Source organism: Primulina tabacum, chromosome 12 (assembly GCF_025594145.1).
Source record: "Primulina tabacum isolate GXHZ01 chromosome 12, ASM2559414v2, whole genome shotgun sequence".
Taxonomy (NCBI): domain Eukaryota; kingdom Viridiplantae; phylum Streptophyta; class Magnoliopsida; order Lamiales; family Gesneriaceae; genus Primulina; species Primulina tabacum.
The window spans coordinates 34,869,433-34,885,811 of record NC_134561.1 but is presented as its reverse complement, the minus strand read 5'-3'; the positions used below and the strand labels follow the sequence as shown (position 1 = coordinate 34,885,811).

Here is a 16,379-nt window from a genome sequence, read left to right as displayed (position 1 = left end):
CTATCATACGAGTATCCCATATTGACCGATGTGCCAGCTCGAGCATTGATTTGATAGCGATTCGATTGATTCTGACATGTGCTCAGTGGATGGGCATTTGACCTGATACCTCCACGACATACATGCATTGCATACCATATATCATTGTTTAGATATATGTGGTATATATGATTGGTAGTTCCATACGGAGCTTTGCTCACCCCCAAGGGGGGCTGTTGTTGTCTTTGTGTGTGGACAATGGCAGGTACTCCAGGATATCAGGAGACCAGAGAGGGTACTTCTGGAGGGAGCCAGAGCTTGGGCTGAGGTTTTATGTTTATGTCTTGTTCCCAGTATATATGTATATGTATCTATATACCGGGACATGTCCCGAGGATATGAGTTGTTTGTATGTGATTGGCTTTGATTACGTGTGGGCGTGTTTTATGATTTGAGATTAAATACTATTTTCAGTATTCAAATTATAAAAGAGATATTTTTGGGCTCATTGTAAAGAAATTTTAAACTCGTTTTCCGCTGTAATTAGTTAACCCTAATCAAAGTGCATTGTAATAACGATTAGGAGCTAAGGGCCCCACACTAGATGGTATCAGAGCATAGTTGGGAATGCTCGATTGAGTCTTGTGCACACGTAATAGGCACAAATGAATTGTGCGTATGTGTTTGAATTGTTTGTATTACTTGCTCTTATCTGATTTGAATTGAGTAAGTATTTGATGAGATTGATGATATGAGATGATGAGATTATGAAATTGATATTGAATTGTGATATTCATCTTTTGATTTGTAGATGGATCCCACAAATGAGACTGCGAGTAGCAGTACTGAGAGGATTGTTGGGCAATTTGAAGGATTGTCCATGGATGTGGTGATGGCTTGATTCCAAGATTTGAAACCACCGAGGTTCTTTGGCACTGAGAGTGCTGAAAGAGCTGAGGCCTGGCTAAAAGATATCGAGCACTTGTTTAATATTGTGGAATATTCTAAGGCTCGGAGACTGAAACTCGCTCTTTATCAGTTGAAGGACCGAGCTAAATCTTGTTGGGAAGCCGCTGAGATTGGATTGAAAGAAGCCGGGATTGAAGTCACTTGGGATGTCTTCAAGGCCCAGTTTTTGGAGCAGTATTCCCCTCCTTCTTATTATACTGCTCAGGAGAATGAATTCAATAGCCTGCAGCAGGGAACGATGACTGTTGCAGAATATGCTTCGAAATTTTCTACTCTGTTGAAGTATGCACCTCACGTAGCTGGGAATGCGAGGGCAAAATATAACAGGTTTGTAAATGGATTACATCTTGTCTTATATACTTATGTTGTTTCTGGATTGCCTACCAGCTACGCAGAGGCAGTTGAACGAGCCAAGGCAGCCGAGGCTGGACTTAGGAGAGGATGTCCACAGTATACCCCTCCACCTCCGGTGTCAGCTCAGCAGCCTACTTTGAGGCCGAGAGGTAAGAAGTTCAAGAAGACTGGTTCTGTTTTTTCGTCTTCTTCGAGCTCTAGTGGATCACAGAAAGGGGGGTCCTGTGATTGCACCCTATTGTAGCCATTGTGGGGGTAAACATACTATCGAGCAGTGTCGAGGTATGTTTGGTACTTGTTATCAATGTGGGCAGGAAGGCCATTTCTCTCGAGTATGTCCGAACATGGGTACGACTTCTGCTCAACCCCAGCCAGGATTTAGAGGTGGCCCTGGTATGACGAGACTTGCTGTTCCTGTTTCATCTTTTCAGCAGTCGAGTGTCCCACGATATCGAGGACCGGGTGGTCAGAGTGCCCAAGTTCCTCCCCAAGTGAGAGTGTATGCCATGACTGAGGATCAGGCGAGAGAAGCTCCTGGAGGCGTGATTGCTGGTATTTGCACGCTTTGCGATTATCCTGCACGTGTTTTATTTGATACAGGAGCATCTCATTCATTCATATCTCATGCATTTGTTGCATCTCACGATATTGAGTGTACCCCGTTGTATGATACTTTGTCGATAGCCACGCTAGCAGGGAAGATTATTTTGTCTGAAAGAGTTGTGCATAATTGTGTATTGATATATGAGGATAATGTGGTATTTCTGAATTTGATTGTCTTCCCAATGCACGACTTTGATTTTATTGTTGGCATGGATATCTTGACAACAAATCGAGCTACTGTTGATTGTTGTCATGGAGTAGTTCGATTTCGACCGATTGATGGACCCAAGTGGAATTTTTATGGCAAGGGTTCCCAAGCCAAAATTCCATTGGTATCTTCCTTGGAAATGTCCCGATTGTTGACTAGCGGAGATGAAGGTTATCTTATCTACGCTATTGATATTTCGAAGAAGGAGTCTTCTTTATCTGAGATTCCTATTGCGAAAGAATTCTCGGATGTATTTCCCGATGAGATTCCTGATTTTCCTCCTCATCGAGAAGTTGAGTTTAGTATTGATCTTGTGCCGGGGACTGCGCCTATTTCGAAAGCTCCCTATCGCATGGCACCATTGGAACTGAAAGAATTGAAAGAACAATTACAGGATCTTCTCGATAAGGGATATATTCGACCGAGTGTATCACCTTGGGGAGCTCCAGTTTTATTTGTTCGAAAGAAAGATGGTACTATGCGAATGTGTATCGATTATAGGCAATTGAATCGGGCTACTGTGAAGAACAAGTACCCACTTCCTCGTATTGATGATTTGTTTGATCAGCTTCAGGGTACTTCTGTATACTCTAAGATTGATCTTCGTTCTGGGTATCATCAAGTACGTGTTCGAGACGAAGATGTGCCCAAAACTGCTTTTCGTACGAGGTATGGCCACTATGAATTCTTGGTTATGCCTTTTGGTCTTACGAATGCTCCTGCTATTTTTATGGACTTAATGAATCGTGTCTTCCGAGATTATCTGGACCGATTCATTATCGTCTTTATTGATGATATTCTTGTGTATTCGAAATCGAAAAAGGAGCATGCTGAACATCTGAGACTGGTACTTCAAACTCTTCGTACTAGTCATTTATATGTTAAATTGTCCAAATGTGAATTCTGGATGGACAAAGTGGTATTTTTAGGCCACGTCATTTTGAAACATGGCATATCTGTTGATCCTTCGAAGGTCGAAGCTGTGTTGAATTGGCCAAGACCTACGAATGTTCCTGAGATCCATAGCTTCATGGGTTTAGCGGGATATTATCGACGTTTTATCGAGGGATTTTCGAAGATAGCTAAACCTATTACTCAACTGACACAGAAGAATCAGCGATTCATTTGGTCAGATGAATGTGAAGCTAGTTTTCTTGAATTGAAGACGAGATTGATCACAGCACCTGTGCTTACGATTCCTTCAGGTACCGGAGGATTTGTGGTTTGTACAGATGCGTCTGGTAAAGGTTTGGGATGTGTTCTGATGTAACATGGCAAAGTGGTTGCTTACGCGTCTCGTCAATTGAAATCTCATGAAACACGGTATCCTGTTCATGATCTTGAATTGGCCGCCATTGTGTTTGCTTTGAAGATCTGGCGCCATTATTTGTACGGAGAAAAGTTTGTTATCTATTCGGACCATAAAAGTCTGAAATATCTCTTTTCTCAATCTGATCTGAATATGAGGCAACGCAGGTGGATGGATCTCCTAAAGGATTTTGATTGTGAGATTCAATATCATCCTGGATCGGTGAATGTTACTGCGGATGCCTTGAGCCGTAAAGTTTATGATTCTGTTTTAGCTTCTGTCAGTGTCGCCAAGGTACATGAGGATATATGTACTTCTGGCTGGACTTTTCACTCGAATTGGAATTGTGTCACTGTCTCAGCATTGCAAATTGAGCCGAATTTGATATCGAAGATACGAAAGGCCCAACGAAGCGATGCTCAGATCCAAAAGTCGAAAGAACTGGTATCGGCAGGACATCAATCTGGATTCCAGATTTCTTCTGATGGTTCTTTAGGACTTAATGGTCGGCTGGTAGTTCCTAATGATTCTGATTTGAAATCTGCCCTTCTTCGTGAAGCACATTGTAGCAAATACAGTATTCACCCTGGAGGTCGAAAGATGTATTTGACATTGAGACCTCAATTCTGGTGGAAACGTATGAAGAAGGACATTGCTGAGTTTATTTCTAAATGTCTTGTCTGCCAGCAAGTGAAAGCCGAGAGAATGAAACCGGGAGGATTGCTCCATAGTCTTGAAATCCCGAAATGGAATTGGGAACATATTGCTATGGATTTTGTGACTCATTTACCTCGTTCACCCAAAGGGCTGTGATGCTATTTGGGTGATTATTGATCGGCTTTCGAAATCTGCGCATTTTATTCCGTATGAGCGGACTTATCCTTATAAGAGAATGGCCCGTTTATACATTGAGAATGTTGTGAGACTGCATGGTGTGCCAGTCTCGATTGTATCTGATCGTGTTCCCAGATTTGCTTCTAAATTCTGGGGTAGTTTTCAGGAGACGATGGGTACGCGTTTGGCTATGTGTACTGCTTATCATCCTCAAACTGATGGCCAGACTGAGCGTACGATTCAAACTTTAGAGGATATGTTGCGTGCTATTGTGATGGACTTCAGAATGAGATGGCAGGATGCCTTACCATTGTTTGAATTTTCTTATAATAATAGATTTCAGACGAGTATCGGTATGGCACCGTTTGAAGCTTTATATGGGAGACGATGTAGATCACCGTTATTCTGGGATGAGATTGGTGAGAGAGAATTGACTGGACCTGAAATGATACAGGAAATGAATGATAAGGTTCAGTTGATTCGGCACCGGATGAAAGCTGCTCAGGATCGTCAAACGAGTTATGCGAATAAACGAAGACGACCCTTAGAATTCCAGAAAGGTGACAGAGTGTTTTTGAAAATATCTCCCTTTAGAGGCACTGTTCGATTTGGAATGCGAGGAAAACTATCTCCTCGTTATGTTGGTCCATACGAGATTCTGGATCGAGTTGGTGATCTTGCGTATCGATTGGCATTACCACCAGCTTTATCTGCCATTCACGATGTGTTTCATGTTTCTATGTTGAGGAAATATGAACCCGATCCATCACATGTACTTGCACCTGACGAGGTTGAACTGGATCCTTCTCTTTCCTATGTCGAACAACCTGTTCGTATTATGGATCGAAAGGAGAAAATATTGCGTAATAAATCGATTCCTCTAGCACGAGTGCAATGGACACGACATGGTGTTGAAGAGTCGACGTGGGAATTGGAGAGCAAGATGCTAGATTCGTATCCGCATTTGTTTGATTCTATGACATCTGTTCCATTGTATTCGATGTATTCTGATCCTTTTTCTGATTTTAGTTTTGATATGTACTATAACTGGTGACATATGTATGTTTGCCAATGTTATGTATATAGAGATGTTTGAGATTTCGAGGACGAAATCTTTTAAGAGGGGAAGAAATGTAAGGACCGTGTATTGTATTATCGTAAATCCTATGTGATTATCGATAATGTATGTAATTGTCATGTGATTATGTATTTGATGTATATCGTGACAAGGAAATTGAGAAAATGAATATTGAATATGACTTGACGTTGTAAGAGCTCGAGTGGAGAGGCCGGACGCCAACTTAGTACAAACAAAAAAATAATTGTACAGAACGTGTGGCGCCCGGGCGGTAGAAAATGACCGCCCGAGCGCCAGGGTATGTGACATTTATGTTCGGGCAGAACATGCCGGGCCCGAGCGGTAAATTGTGACCGCCCGAGCGCGGTGCACTTGTTAGCCGGGGGCAGAATGTCTCGCGCTCGGGCGCGAGAATTCTACCGCCCGAGCGCGGTAAGCGGTGGAAGATAAGTACGAGTTTGTTGTACGTTTTCTTCATTTGTTTTCAACGGCTTCGAGAGAGACACGAAAGAATTCCGATTTTCTCCGTCCAAATCGACTTCGAAACGCTGTCTAAACGCGAAACAAATTATATATTTGTGATCGTCGCGTTGAGGGCTTCTGACTGAGGTAATTTTCTTCTAGTTCCAGCAGCTCTAAATATCAAAGTGCTGGAATAGCATGTATTTGAAGTTGAATTTCTGATATGTAGTAGAATAACCGACAATAAACTCATAATTGAAGTCGAAATTGAATTATGATACGAATTTGATTTGATATGAATTTTTGAAGTTTCAAATGACATTTGAAACTCATATTAATGATTTTGGAGTATGTTATTGATTGGAATGAGTATGTTATTGATGTAGATAAAGTGTAATATCAATATCTTCAGGCTACATCAACTGGAAACGAAGAATTGAGGTATGTTGCGACCGGGTAACATACGACAGGTATCTGTATTATATGATATATGTCGGATTGATTTGATTGATTGGAATGAGATTATGTGTCTATATGCCTTATTTGTTGATTGATGTGGCATACATGACATTGAGATTGAGATATCGATGTATAAAATAAATGTTTTGTTAACACACATCATTTTATGCATACATCGATACATGACATGCACGTTGAGCTATGATCCTTGGATACCTTGATATGATTGGATTGGATTCCGGGGTTTGTGAACACAATCGCTATGCCGATATTATATGACCCGTAAAAGCATAGACAATTGTGGCCCCATATGATTGGATATGAGATTTGGGATTTGATGGCGCTTTGCCGACGCTATCATACGAGTATCCCATATTGGCCGGTGTGCCAGCTCGAGCATTGATTTGATAGCGATTCGATTGATTCTGACATGTGCTCAGTGGATGGGCATTTGACCTGATACCTCCACGACATACATGCATTGCATACCATATATCATTGTTTAGATATATGTGGTATATATGATTGGTTGTTCCATACGGAGCTTTGCTCACCCCCAAGGGGGGCTGTTGTTGTCTTTGTGTGTGGACAATGGCAGGTACTCCAGGATATCAGGAGACCAGATAGGGTACTTCTGGAGGGAGCCAGAGCTTGGGCTGAGGTTTTATGTTTATGTCTTGTTCCCAGTATATATGTATATGTATCTATATACCGGGACATGTCCCGAGGATATGAGTTGTTTGTATGTGATTGGCTTTGATTACGTGTGGGCGTGTTTTATGATTTGAGATTAAATACTATTTTCAGTATTCAAATTATAAAAGAGATATTTTTGGGCTCATTGTAAAGAAATTTTAAACTCGTTTTCCGCTGTAATTAGTTAACCCCAATCAAAGTGCATTGTAATAACGATTAGGAGCTAAGGACCCCACATAACCGATCGTTGATCGAAATGACACAAATTAAGATTGGATTAAGACGGAATTGAAATCATTTTTCTCTTTTCTTTTTTTATAGTATGTTTTGAATATATGTCCAATGTTATTTATCTAACAAAATATTAAAAAATTTAAAATATTCTTTGATTAAATTTTAAAAAATAAGTGACAATTAATAAAAGAAAAGTGAAGATCTTATTAACTTTTAAATCCTTTTAAGACTTAGTTACTATATTTTTCTACATAAAATATACATAATAATTTGAAAATTCACTTTTGAAATCAAATAGGATCCAAATCCATATTATATTTCTAGAAGCTAATCCGATTGAATTAAGAGTATGTTTTTTGTGAGACGATCTCACAAATCTTTATTTGTGAGACGGTTCAACCTTACCATTATTCACAGTAAAAAGTCATACTCTTAACATAAAAAGTAATATTTTTTAATGGATGACCCAAATAAGAGATCTGTCGCACAAAATATAACTCGTGAGACTATTTCACACAAATTTTTACTTTGAATTAAAATATTGAATATAGTTCGACTTCGAGTTCGGCTCGATTGGTAATCTATCTTGATACGAGACCGTGCTAGATCAGATTCGGTCCTCACAAGGTCGATTTAGAATACCGTTGACTGTAATAAAACCATATTTTATTGCACCAAATTCCCAGCCGCCGCTGTTTCCGGCATCAGAGCTGAAATTTTAATTATGCCCTCAGGAAACCCAACAATTCAGCAATAAGTCCCCGCAAATTACTACGTGAACCCCGAAAGCCTATCTTTCAGATCTGAATATTCAAGCTCCAGTGGCTTTGTGTAACGGTCACAGTTCGCCACAGCCGGTGCCGACTTCTGAGCATCAGATTGAATGGCCACCTCTCGTAGCAAAGGAAAGTTAGTAACTTTACTGAATATTTGTTTGTTTCTTTCGGTTTCTTTTAGTTTTCCACTGTTTTCTTGGTTAGTTATTGCATCAGAGTTAGACCCATCTTCGGATTCATACTCGGTAATCGAAACGGAGAGTGAGGATTTAAATACATCGAGGAAAGATTTTCTGGATCGTGGAAGCGACCTTGATGCTGTTGTGCTGAGAGAACAACAGCTTCAATTGGAAAAGCTTGAGGAATTAGTGAAAAACCTGACGGAGCTTGTTTCTAGATTAGAATCTCGGTTGCCTGATGCTTCCGAAGGAGTAAAGGTTTCACGTTTGTCATCATTACCTCATGTTGAAACAAGGGTTGTTGAAAAACCTGAAGAAGATGTGAAATTGCAGAGTAAAGAAGATGTTTTGCCTGAGGAAGTGGCTGGGGCAGGGTCTCGGGATCTGTTGGGGTCAGTGACGAAGTACAGTACATTTTGGTCCGAGAAGTTTCAGTTTGTTTCTGCTGTGAAGTTGGGTTCTAGCCCAACTTGTGTTAACGTGTTGCCTTATAGGGATTTTGAGGGTATGAGTAAGTATTTTGCGGTCGGGGATGATAAGGGTAAGGTTTATGTGTTTTTGCGGAGTGGAGATGTGTCGGTGCAGTTTGACACACACTCGGAGTTGGAGGAATCATCGCCTGTTTCTGCTATGGTGTCTTACTTGTCTGTTAGCAAGAATGAGAGCATGATTGTTACAGGGCATGAGAATGGGGTCATTGTGATTCATCGTGTTTGGGAGGTATTGAATAGTGAGGAATTGAGTTTTCTTCGGGTGGAGAGAGTTGGAAGATTCATGATGCCAGAGGGAGGGGGCTTACGGATTAATATATTGGAGATGCATCATTTTGGGAGAAATAGGTACATTTTGTCGACAGATAGTGGTGGGAAAATTACCGTGTTTAAAGAGAGTGGGATGGTTTCTGGGACCGCTACTCCAAGTAGGCGACCAGTTGTATTCATGAAGCAAAGACTATTGTTTCTTACTGAGACTGGGGCAGGGTCGTTGGATTTGAGGACAATGAGACTAAAGGAATCCGAGTGTGAAGGGATGAACAATTCTGTTGTGAAGAGTTACGTGTTTGATGCCACAGACAGGTCCAAGGTATATGGGATCACCTCAGATGGAGAATTGATTCACACATTGTTGTTGGGCGATACCGTGAATTTTAAGTGTCGAGTTAGATCAAAAAGAAAAGTGGATCTTGACGAGTCTGTAGCCTTACAGGCAATCAAAGGTTATTTGTTGATTGCAAATAGGGAGAAGATTTTTGTGTACAATGTATCATCCCAGCATTATGTTCGCGCTGGTGGGCTGAGATTGCTGTTTTCCGCTGTATTTGATGAGATTATAACATCTTTTTTACATCAGCAAGTGATCAATACAAATGATGATAAAGGAATGCAAGTACCACTAATCACAAGCGACCATGAGAAGCTTGTTTTACTTGGTCTTGGGAATGGATACTTGGCAATGTATCGTTCCAATCTTCCGGTGTTCAAAAACGAGTTTAATAGCATCTTGTGGTCTAGCCCGGTTTTGGTTTTCATTCTTTTCCTGTTTGGGGCATGGCAGTTTTTTGCCAATAAAAAAGAGGCGCTCACTTCCTGGGGACCCAACGATCCATTCAGTTCCACACCGGTCACAGATGGAGCTCCATTGGGATCTGCTACAGGTGACAGGTCTTTTGCGGAATCCTCTAGAAATTCTGAAATCATGGATGTGAGAGGGGGTGGTTTAAGAGGTCCTTCAAGAAGGTATGGGTCTCCATCGCGGTATCAAGGTGGAGCAGGTGGTCCTTACCGGCCTGGCACTGATACAGATTCTAGGCCTGCATCCGTCGAGCCCCGGTACAGAGCAACTTCTGAGCTGAACTTTAGAGGTTCCACTGTGGAAGCTACAGGTGCCGTGAAGCGAAGGGACGGCATGTTTATAAATACTCAAGTTGCAGATGATAGCAAATGACTGTTTTCTTTCCACGTCATATTCTAATAACATTATTTTCCTGCGCCATTTGCATGATCAAGTGAGCTATATGTGATTTTGTTTAAGGGAACACATAATTGCAATGTCTAACGCTGCTTTTTCCAAACATGTTAAAAGGCTTATTTTACTGGAAATTTCAATTTGGCTCTCATACAAAATGGTGTTTCTTATCTCACTGCACAGAGTTAGCCACTTTGAACCAGTGCCATCTGGGGCAAAGTGGGAGCTAACATTTTTCTTTGCAGTTCCTTCTGTTAAAATCTTGATATCCCATTTGTGTGGTACTTACAACCGACGTGTTTGATTCATGTTGAAGTTGCGCGACTTCGATTTCCCTCTGATGACGCCATAATATTCACCATGCTTATTGGTTTCCAAACATCTCTTGTTGACCTCTTGCTAACATTTTTCGATTCGTAGAAGTGTTTGAAACGATTCGAGTGTCGTCTAGAATCCATCCTGGCTTGTTTCTTGCAAATTTAGGAATGTGAAATTATAATGCTCTCTTGGCTTCAGATCAACCACAATGTAGCTCCTTGACAAGATGATGATATTCATGAATGTTTCATTCATTATTGTGTGAATGATGAATATTATTAGTTGGTGAGAAAAATACTTCATTTATAGTTTTTTATTAAATAAAAGATTTTATAATTTGTTAGGAAAATACTTCCGTATGCATGTATAGAAGAATATCTAAAAAGAAAGTAATTTGAATTTTCTTCCCATGAATGCCAATACGTCCACTTGTGAATTAGAAGAATATTAAATAATGAGTGGCGAGTCTTATGTTATATCGGGAGATCTATTCCCGGTTTTTCTTTTGTATTAAATGATCGACTAATCATCTCATTTGAAAACAAAAAATATGAGGTTCAACATCTGTCAAATTACTAATTATTTTTTTCATCATTATTCTATTAATGTCGTTAAAATATTTAATAATATCTCTAGTCTGGTTCTGAGTTAATCTTACTTCTTCTTTTTTTGCTAAAAAAAAAAAAAAAACTTAGTATGATTGATTATCGATTGCATATGGCCAAAAACAAATAAATTCTATCATAGCTATAAATTGTATAACTTAGAAATTTGGAATGTATGTATAAAATAATTTATATGTTTCATTTGTATAATAATAATATTCAATTACAAAAGTACTCAAATTGACGATGGAAGTAATAAATCATGTTCTTAAAAAAACAGGAGACTGGCCTAAGTATATAGGCCCAATCCATTTTCAATTAATATTTATTCAACCTATTTTGTGTATAGCGTTCAGCAATCGTGCAACGCCGCCAACGACTGGATTAATAGTGCAGCAGCTTAGCAATCTTCTTCCTCCAGTATATTAGACTCTTTCTTGCACTGAATCGGAAGTTATTGAGCTCGATTGGCTTGTTTTCCAACAACTGTGCGTGTGAGCTTTGATACGATTTTAGGTAAGGTTTTGGCTTCGATTCTTTGTTATTCTTGGTGGATTAGTTTATATAAGTGAAGTATTAAGCTTTTCCCTGTTATCCAGCTTGTTTTCTGACCGTGAGAAATAATTCCGACGTCATTTCCAGTGAACCACCTCTGCGAGATCACTATTGTGCGTTGAAGCCTTGATTCTCGAGATATTAAGCTTGAAATTTCAGGTTTTATAGGCTTCCCGGAATTTGAATTTTAACCGAGCCGATTTAAATTGTTTTAGTCAGGTGGAACGTAGTATATTGAAGTATATTGTGGATTTATATTGTTGGTTATATCGTTGGACGAGTTCATCAGAAATTCCTTAAGAATTACTGTGATATTATAAGTTGTAGTTGAGGTACGCTCAAACATATATCATTATAACGCTTATATTGGTGTTTAAGAATGTTTAGTGGATGTTATTTGCTATTATGTATCTTGAATGTTTATTCTGTTGCATTTATGTATAAATTGTATTAGCATAACATATTGAGTCTTGACTCCTTTAACGGCGATTTATGTTAATTCTGTTGAGATATATTGAGTCATCAGAGGGACGAGTGGGTTAGGATTAGCCACATTCCCATATGACAGCTAGGGACGAGCGACTTAGCTACTCGCATTTCCAATGCTACGTGCATGGACGAGCGACGATTTGATGTTGCATTCCTGGCACGGGTGGCCACAGTTACTGTTGATAATGCTATGCATTTGAACTTCATTTGATATCCGTTATTCCATTGTTATCATTCATACATCGCATATCATTGCATTTATTTGGTATTATTACATGTCTTTTATATACGTCGTAATTTTAGTGGTTTCTCGTACTGGGGTCCGACCCCTATTTTCTTTTATGTTGTAGTTGTTTTTTATGCTATAGCAGGTCATTCCATGGGATTTGACGCGTCTGGTGGAGCGTCAGCGAGTGATACCCAGTAGTGGAGTTGGTTTGTGTCAGAGTTCTTAGATATCTATATATTATACTGATTTGGCACATTTGCCAAGGATATGTCATGTGTAACTGTATGGTGATGTTTTTATGTTGTTTTGGATTTTATTTGTAGTATGTTGTGTCTAGTCCTAGCCAGTGCGGCTGTAGGATATTTGTTTGGTTGATTGTGAATTTGATGTTGTTGTGTTTTGAAATTTCTGGGATATCCTACTTACGGAAAGGTTATGCCGAAATTTTTGTAGGTACAAATGAACGTTTTAAACTCGTGTTCACTATTTACACCAATTAATCCTTATTATTTGGTAATTAAATATTAATTAAGAGCACGAACCGTCACAAATAATAATGCTAAATATTAATTAAGAGCAGAAAATTCTATATATATAATAAAGTAGAGGACACGAAACTATTTGGACCTTTCTCGAAAGTGTATACGATATCATTGAAAGAAAAGATGGTATGAACTCTTATAGAAAAATAACAATATATTAATCGTTCCATGTTGGGTAACTGTCCTCAATTGTAACCAATTCATGCACGTAAACATTAATATTAAATATTATAAAAGGACAATAGAATATCCAATTTTATAGATGTAAGGCCCTTAACTCCTAATCGTTATTACAACACAATCTGATTAGGGTTAATTAATTACAGCAAAAAACGAGTTTAAAGTTTCTTTACGATGAGCCCAAAACATTTTTTGAATATTAAAAATAATATTTCATCTCACATCATAAATCTCGCCCACACATAATGTGGTGCCCTTAGCTCCTAATCGTTATTACAATGCAATCTGATTAGGGTTAACTAATTACAGCGGAAAACGAGTTTAAAATTTCTTTACAATGAGTCCGAAATATTTCTTCTATAATTTAAATACTAAAAATAGTATTTTATCTCACATCATAAAACTCGCCCACACATAATCAAAACCAATCATATACAAACAACTCATATCCTCGGGACATGCCCCGGTATATAGATACATATATATATACTGGGAACAAAACATAAACATAAAACCTCAGCCCAAACTGTGGCTCCCTCCAGAATTACCCTCTCCGGTCTCCTGATATCCTGGAGTACCTGCCATTGCCCACACACAAAGACAACAACAGCCCCCCCTTGGGGGTGAGCAAAGCTCCGTAGGGAACAACCATCATATATACCACACGTATCTAAACAATGATATATGGTATGTAATGCATGTATGTCGTGGAGGTATCAGGTCAAATGCCCATCCACTGAGCACATGTCAGAATCAAACGAATCGCTATCAAATCAATGCTCGAGCTGGCACACCGGCCTCAATAAGGGATACTCGTATGATAGCGTCGACAAAGCGCCATCAAATCCCAAATCTCATATCCAATCATCGGGGCCACAACTGTCTATGTCTTTAAGGGTCATGTAATACCAAACATAGCATTGTGTTCACAAACCCCAGAATCCAATCAAATCATATCAGGGTATCCAAGGATCATAGCTTAACGTGCATGTCATGTATCGATGTATGCATCAAACGATGTGTGTTAACCAAATATTTATTTTATACATCGATATTCAAATCACAATGTCATGTATGCCACATAAACTCAACAAATAAGGCATATAGACATGTATTCTCATTCCAATCAATCAAATCAATCCAACATATATCATATAATACAGATACATGTCGTATGTTACCCGGTCGCAACATACCTCAATTCTTCGTTCCAATCGATGTAGCTTGAAGATATCAGTATAATAATTTATCTACATCAATAACATCATTCAAATTCATCAATATAAGTTTCAAATATCTTTTGAAACTTCAAAAATTCATATCAAATTCAAATCATAGCATAATTCAATTCCGACTTCAAAACTTGGTTTATCGTCGGTTATTCTACCACATATATTTATCAGAATTAATAATAACTGACAAATAATTCTTCAATCTCAATCAAATGATTAAAATTCTCTAATTATAATAAATTGAGAATAATTCAAAATAACATCACTATAATCATCTCTTCTTCGTTAAAATCATACAATATTCAACAATCTTCAATTCCAGTATGATTAACAATTTATCGGATTTATTCCAAAAATTGACGAATTTCAAACATCACCAAAACTATAAAATTTATACCTCAAATCGAAGACCTCGTATCAACGATCCCAGAACTGAAGTCGATTCGTCGATTGGATAAACCAATAAGTCGCAAAATCGAAAAGAAAAATCGAAAACCCTATTCTCTCACCTCTCACTTTTCTTCTGCTGTCTGGAGAATGAACGTAAGTTTCATATATATCAAAATTTTATTTTATTTTTTTTAATTTTAATATTATATTATATTATATTATTAAATTTTAATATTATATTAATAATATATTATATTATATTAATAATATAATATAATCTGAGACTTGGGATCAGAATGAGGAATCTGATACGTGGTTTTGTTTTACCAAATTTTTTCTTAGTGGCTTTCGCACACATGGAGGTTATTGGTTTCCAGCCTATATACCATATTCAACTCTGATTGAGCTAAGAAAATGAAAAATTTAAATCTCAAAATAATAATGAATATAAGATTCATATTTGGAACTTTTACAAAATATAAAAGGATTTATAAAAGATATACCAAAGAAATTAAACAACAGAGGATTTTACCGAGGTCCACCTCAGAATCATAAATTCATAAAAATCACCCATTAACGCCTTAAACGCCATCTCTCGGCTAAGCAGGCTAAAGGGCTACAACATGAATTTATTTTTCCTGGTTAAACTCGAACCTTGTGTTTACCATTTCCTGGTTCATCTTTTTACCTTATGTTCTAACCAAAGACTCTTATATTACATTAAATTCCAAAAATTTAAATAGATCTTTTATTATCTCAATCTGATCTCAAGAACAAATAAATATAGATCATGTCATAGTAAGGTAATAATTTAGCACGAATGTTTTAGCCTGTCATACAGGCTCAACTAATGAAATATAAAAATTTAAAACAGTAAATAAAAGCAGAAAATAAAAATAGTAAGAACTTACAAATTTGTTACCAGAACTTCAAACTTTTATTGATATAATTCAGAAGGGTTTTTACAAGAGAGAAATGAGAGGGGAGTAAACTCAACCGTGTCCTCCTAAAGACACAGAATGAACCTATAAATAGATAGAAGAGCCGGACATGAAACCCCGGATTCCATCTAAAATAAAAACAGTACAATACTTTATTAAAGTAAATAATACAATGCATTATTAATGCAAATAGTAGTCAAAAAGTCTACAGTGATATGATATTCCACCCGATATGTCATGATGTGATATTCCACCAACTGCACCAGCTGCAAATTCTTTTTCTGACGATTTTAATCATCTTTAATATTGTCTTTTAAAGAATTTTTCAAATTCTCAAAAATGTCATCTATCTGAGAAAATTGAGGAATATCATCCTCAGGGTCTTGAGCATCCTGCATCTTCATAAGATGAATAAATTGATTTTCACTAGATTCGGACGCCATAGATTTATCTGATTTTGAATCAGCACCTCCAATATTCTGGAGGAGATCTTTTTTCATTTCTTCAATATAGATCTCGATCATTTTTTCTTTTGAATATATTTCAGAATATTTCTGAGTAAAATCTTGAAAGGACTCATAGAGGCTTTTTCCTTTTCTTGTTGATTATTAATTTCTTTCTGATATAAAGAAATTTTTTCTTCCATTTGATGAAGAGTTTCATAACCATATGGTTTTCCAGTTTCTGGATCATCTCTTAATAATTTGTCCCAAAATTTTGTGGAACTAACTCTCCATATGCAAGGGATGCCTTCATCAGTGTAACCGAATTCTGGCTGCCATCTCCAGATCCA

General features: G+C 37.9%; 1 protein-coding gene and 1 long non-coding RNA gene across 2 annotated transcripts; both read left to right on the top strand.

Moving 5' to 3' along the window:
- Positions 1 to 7,830: 7,830 nt before the first annotated feature.
- On the top strand, positions 7,831 to 10,211 carry LOC142520658 (putative membrane protein At1g75140). Its single transcript, XM_075623738.1, has one exon. It carries the CDS (start codon positions 8,069 to 8,071, stop codon positions 10,082 to 10,084), a length of 2,016 nt encoding a protein of 671 aa, XP_075479853.1. The 5' UTR covers positions 7,831 to 8,068; the 3' UTR covers positions 10,085 to 10,211.
- Positions 10,212 to 11,387: 1,176 nt separating this feature from the next.
- LOC142520091 (uncharacterized) lies at positions 11,388 to 12,645 on the top strand. The gene is made up of 3 exons (XR_012813904.1): positions 11,388 to 11,544; positions 12,093 to 12,235; positions 12,444 to 12,645. It is a non-coding gene; the product is annotated as an uncharacterized LOC142520091 (long non-coding RNA).
- The last annotated feature ends 3,734 nt before the right edge of the window (positions 12,646 to 16,379 follow it).

Coding starts and splice junctions, on each gene's coding strand:
- LOC142520658 (XM_075623738.1), top strand. CDS start 8,069: ATGGCCACCTCTCGTAGCAAAGGAAAGTTAGTAACTTTACTGAATATT.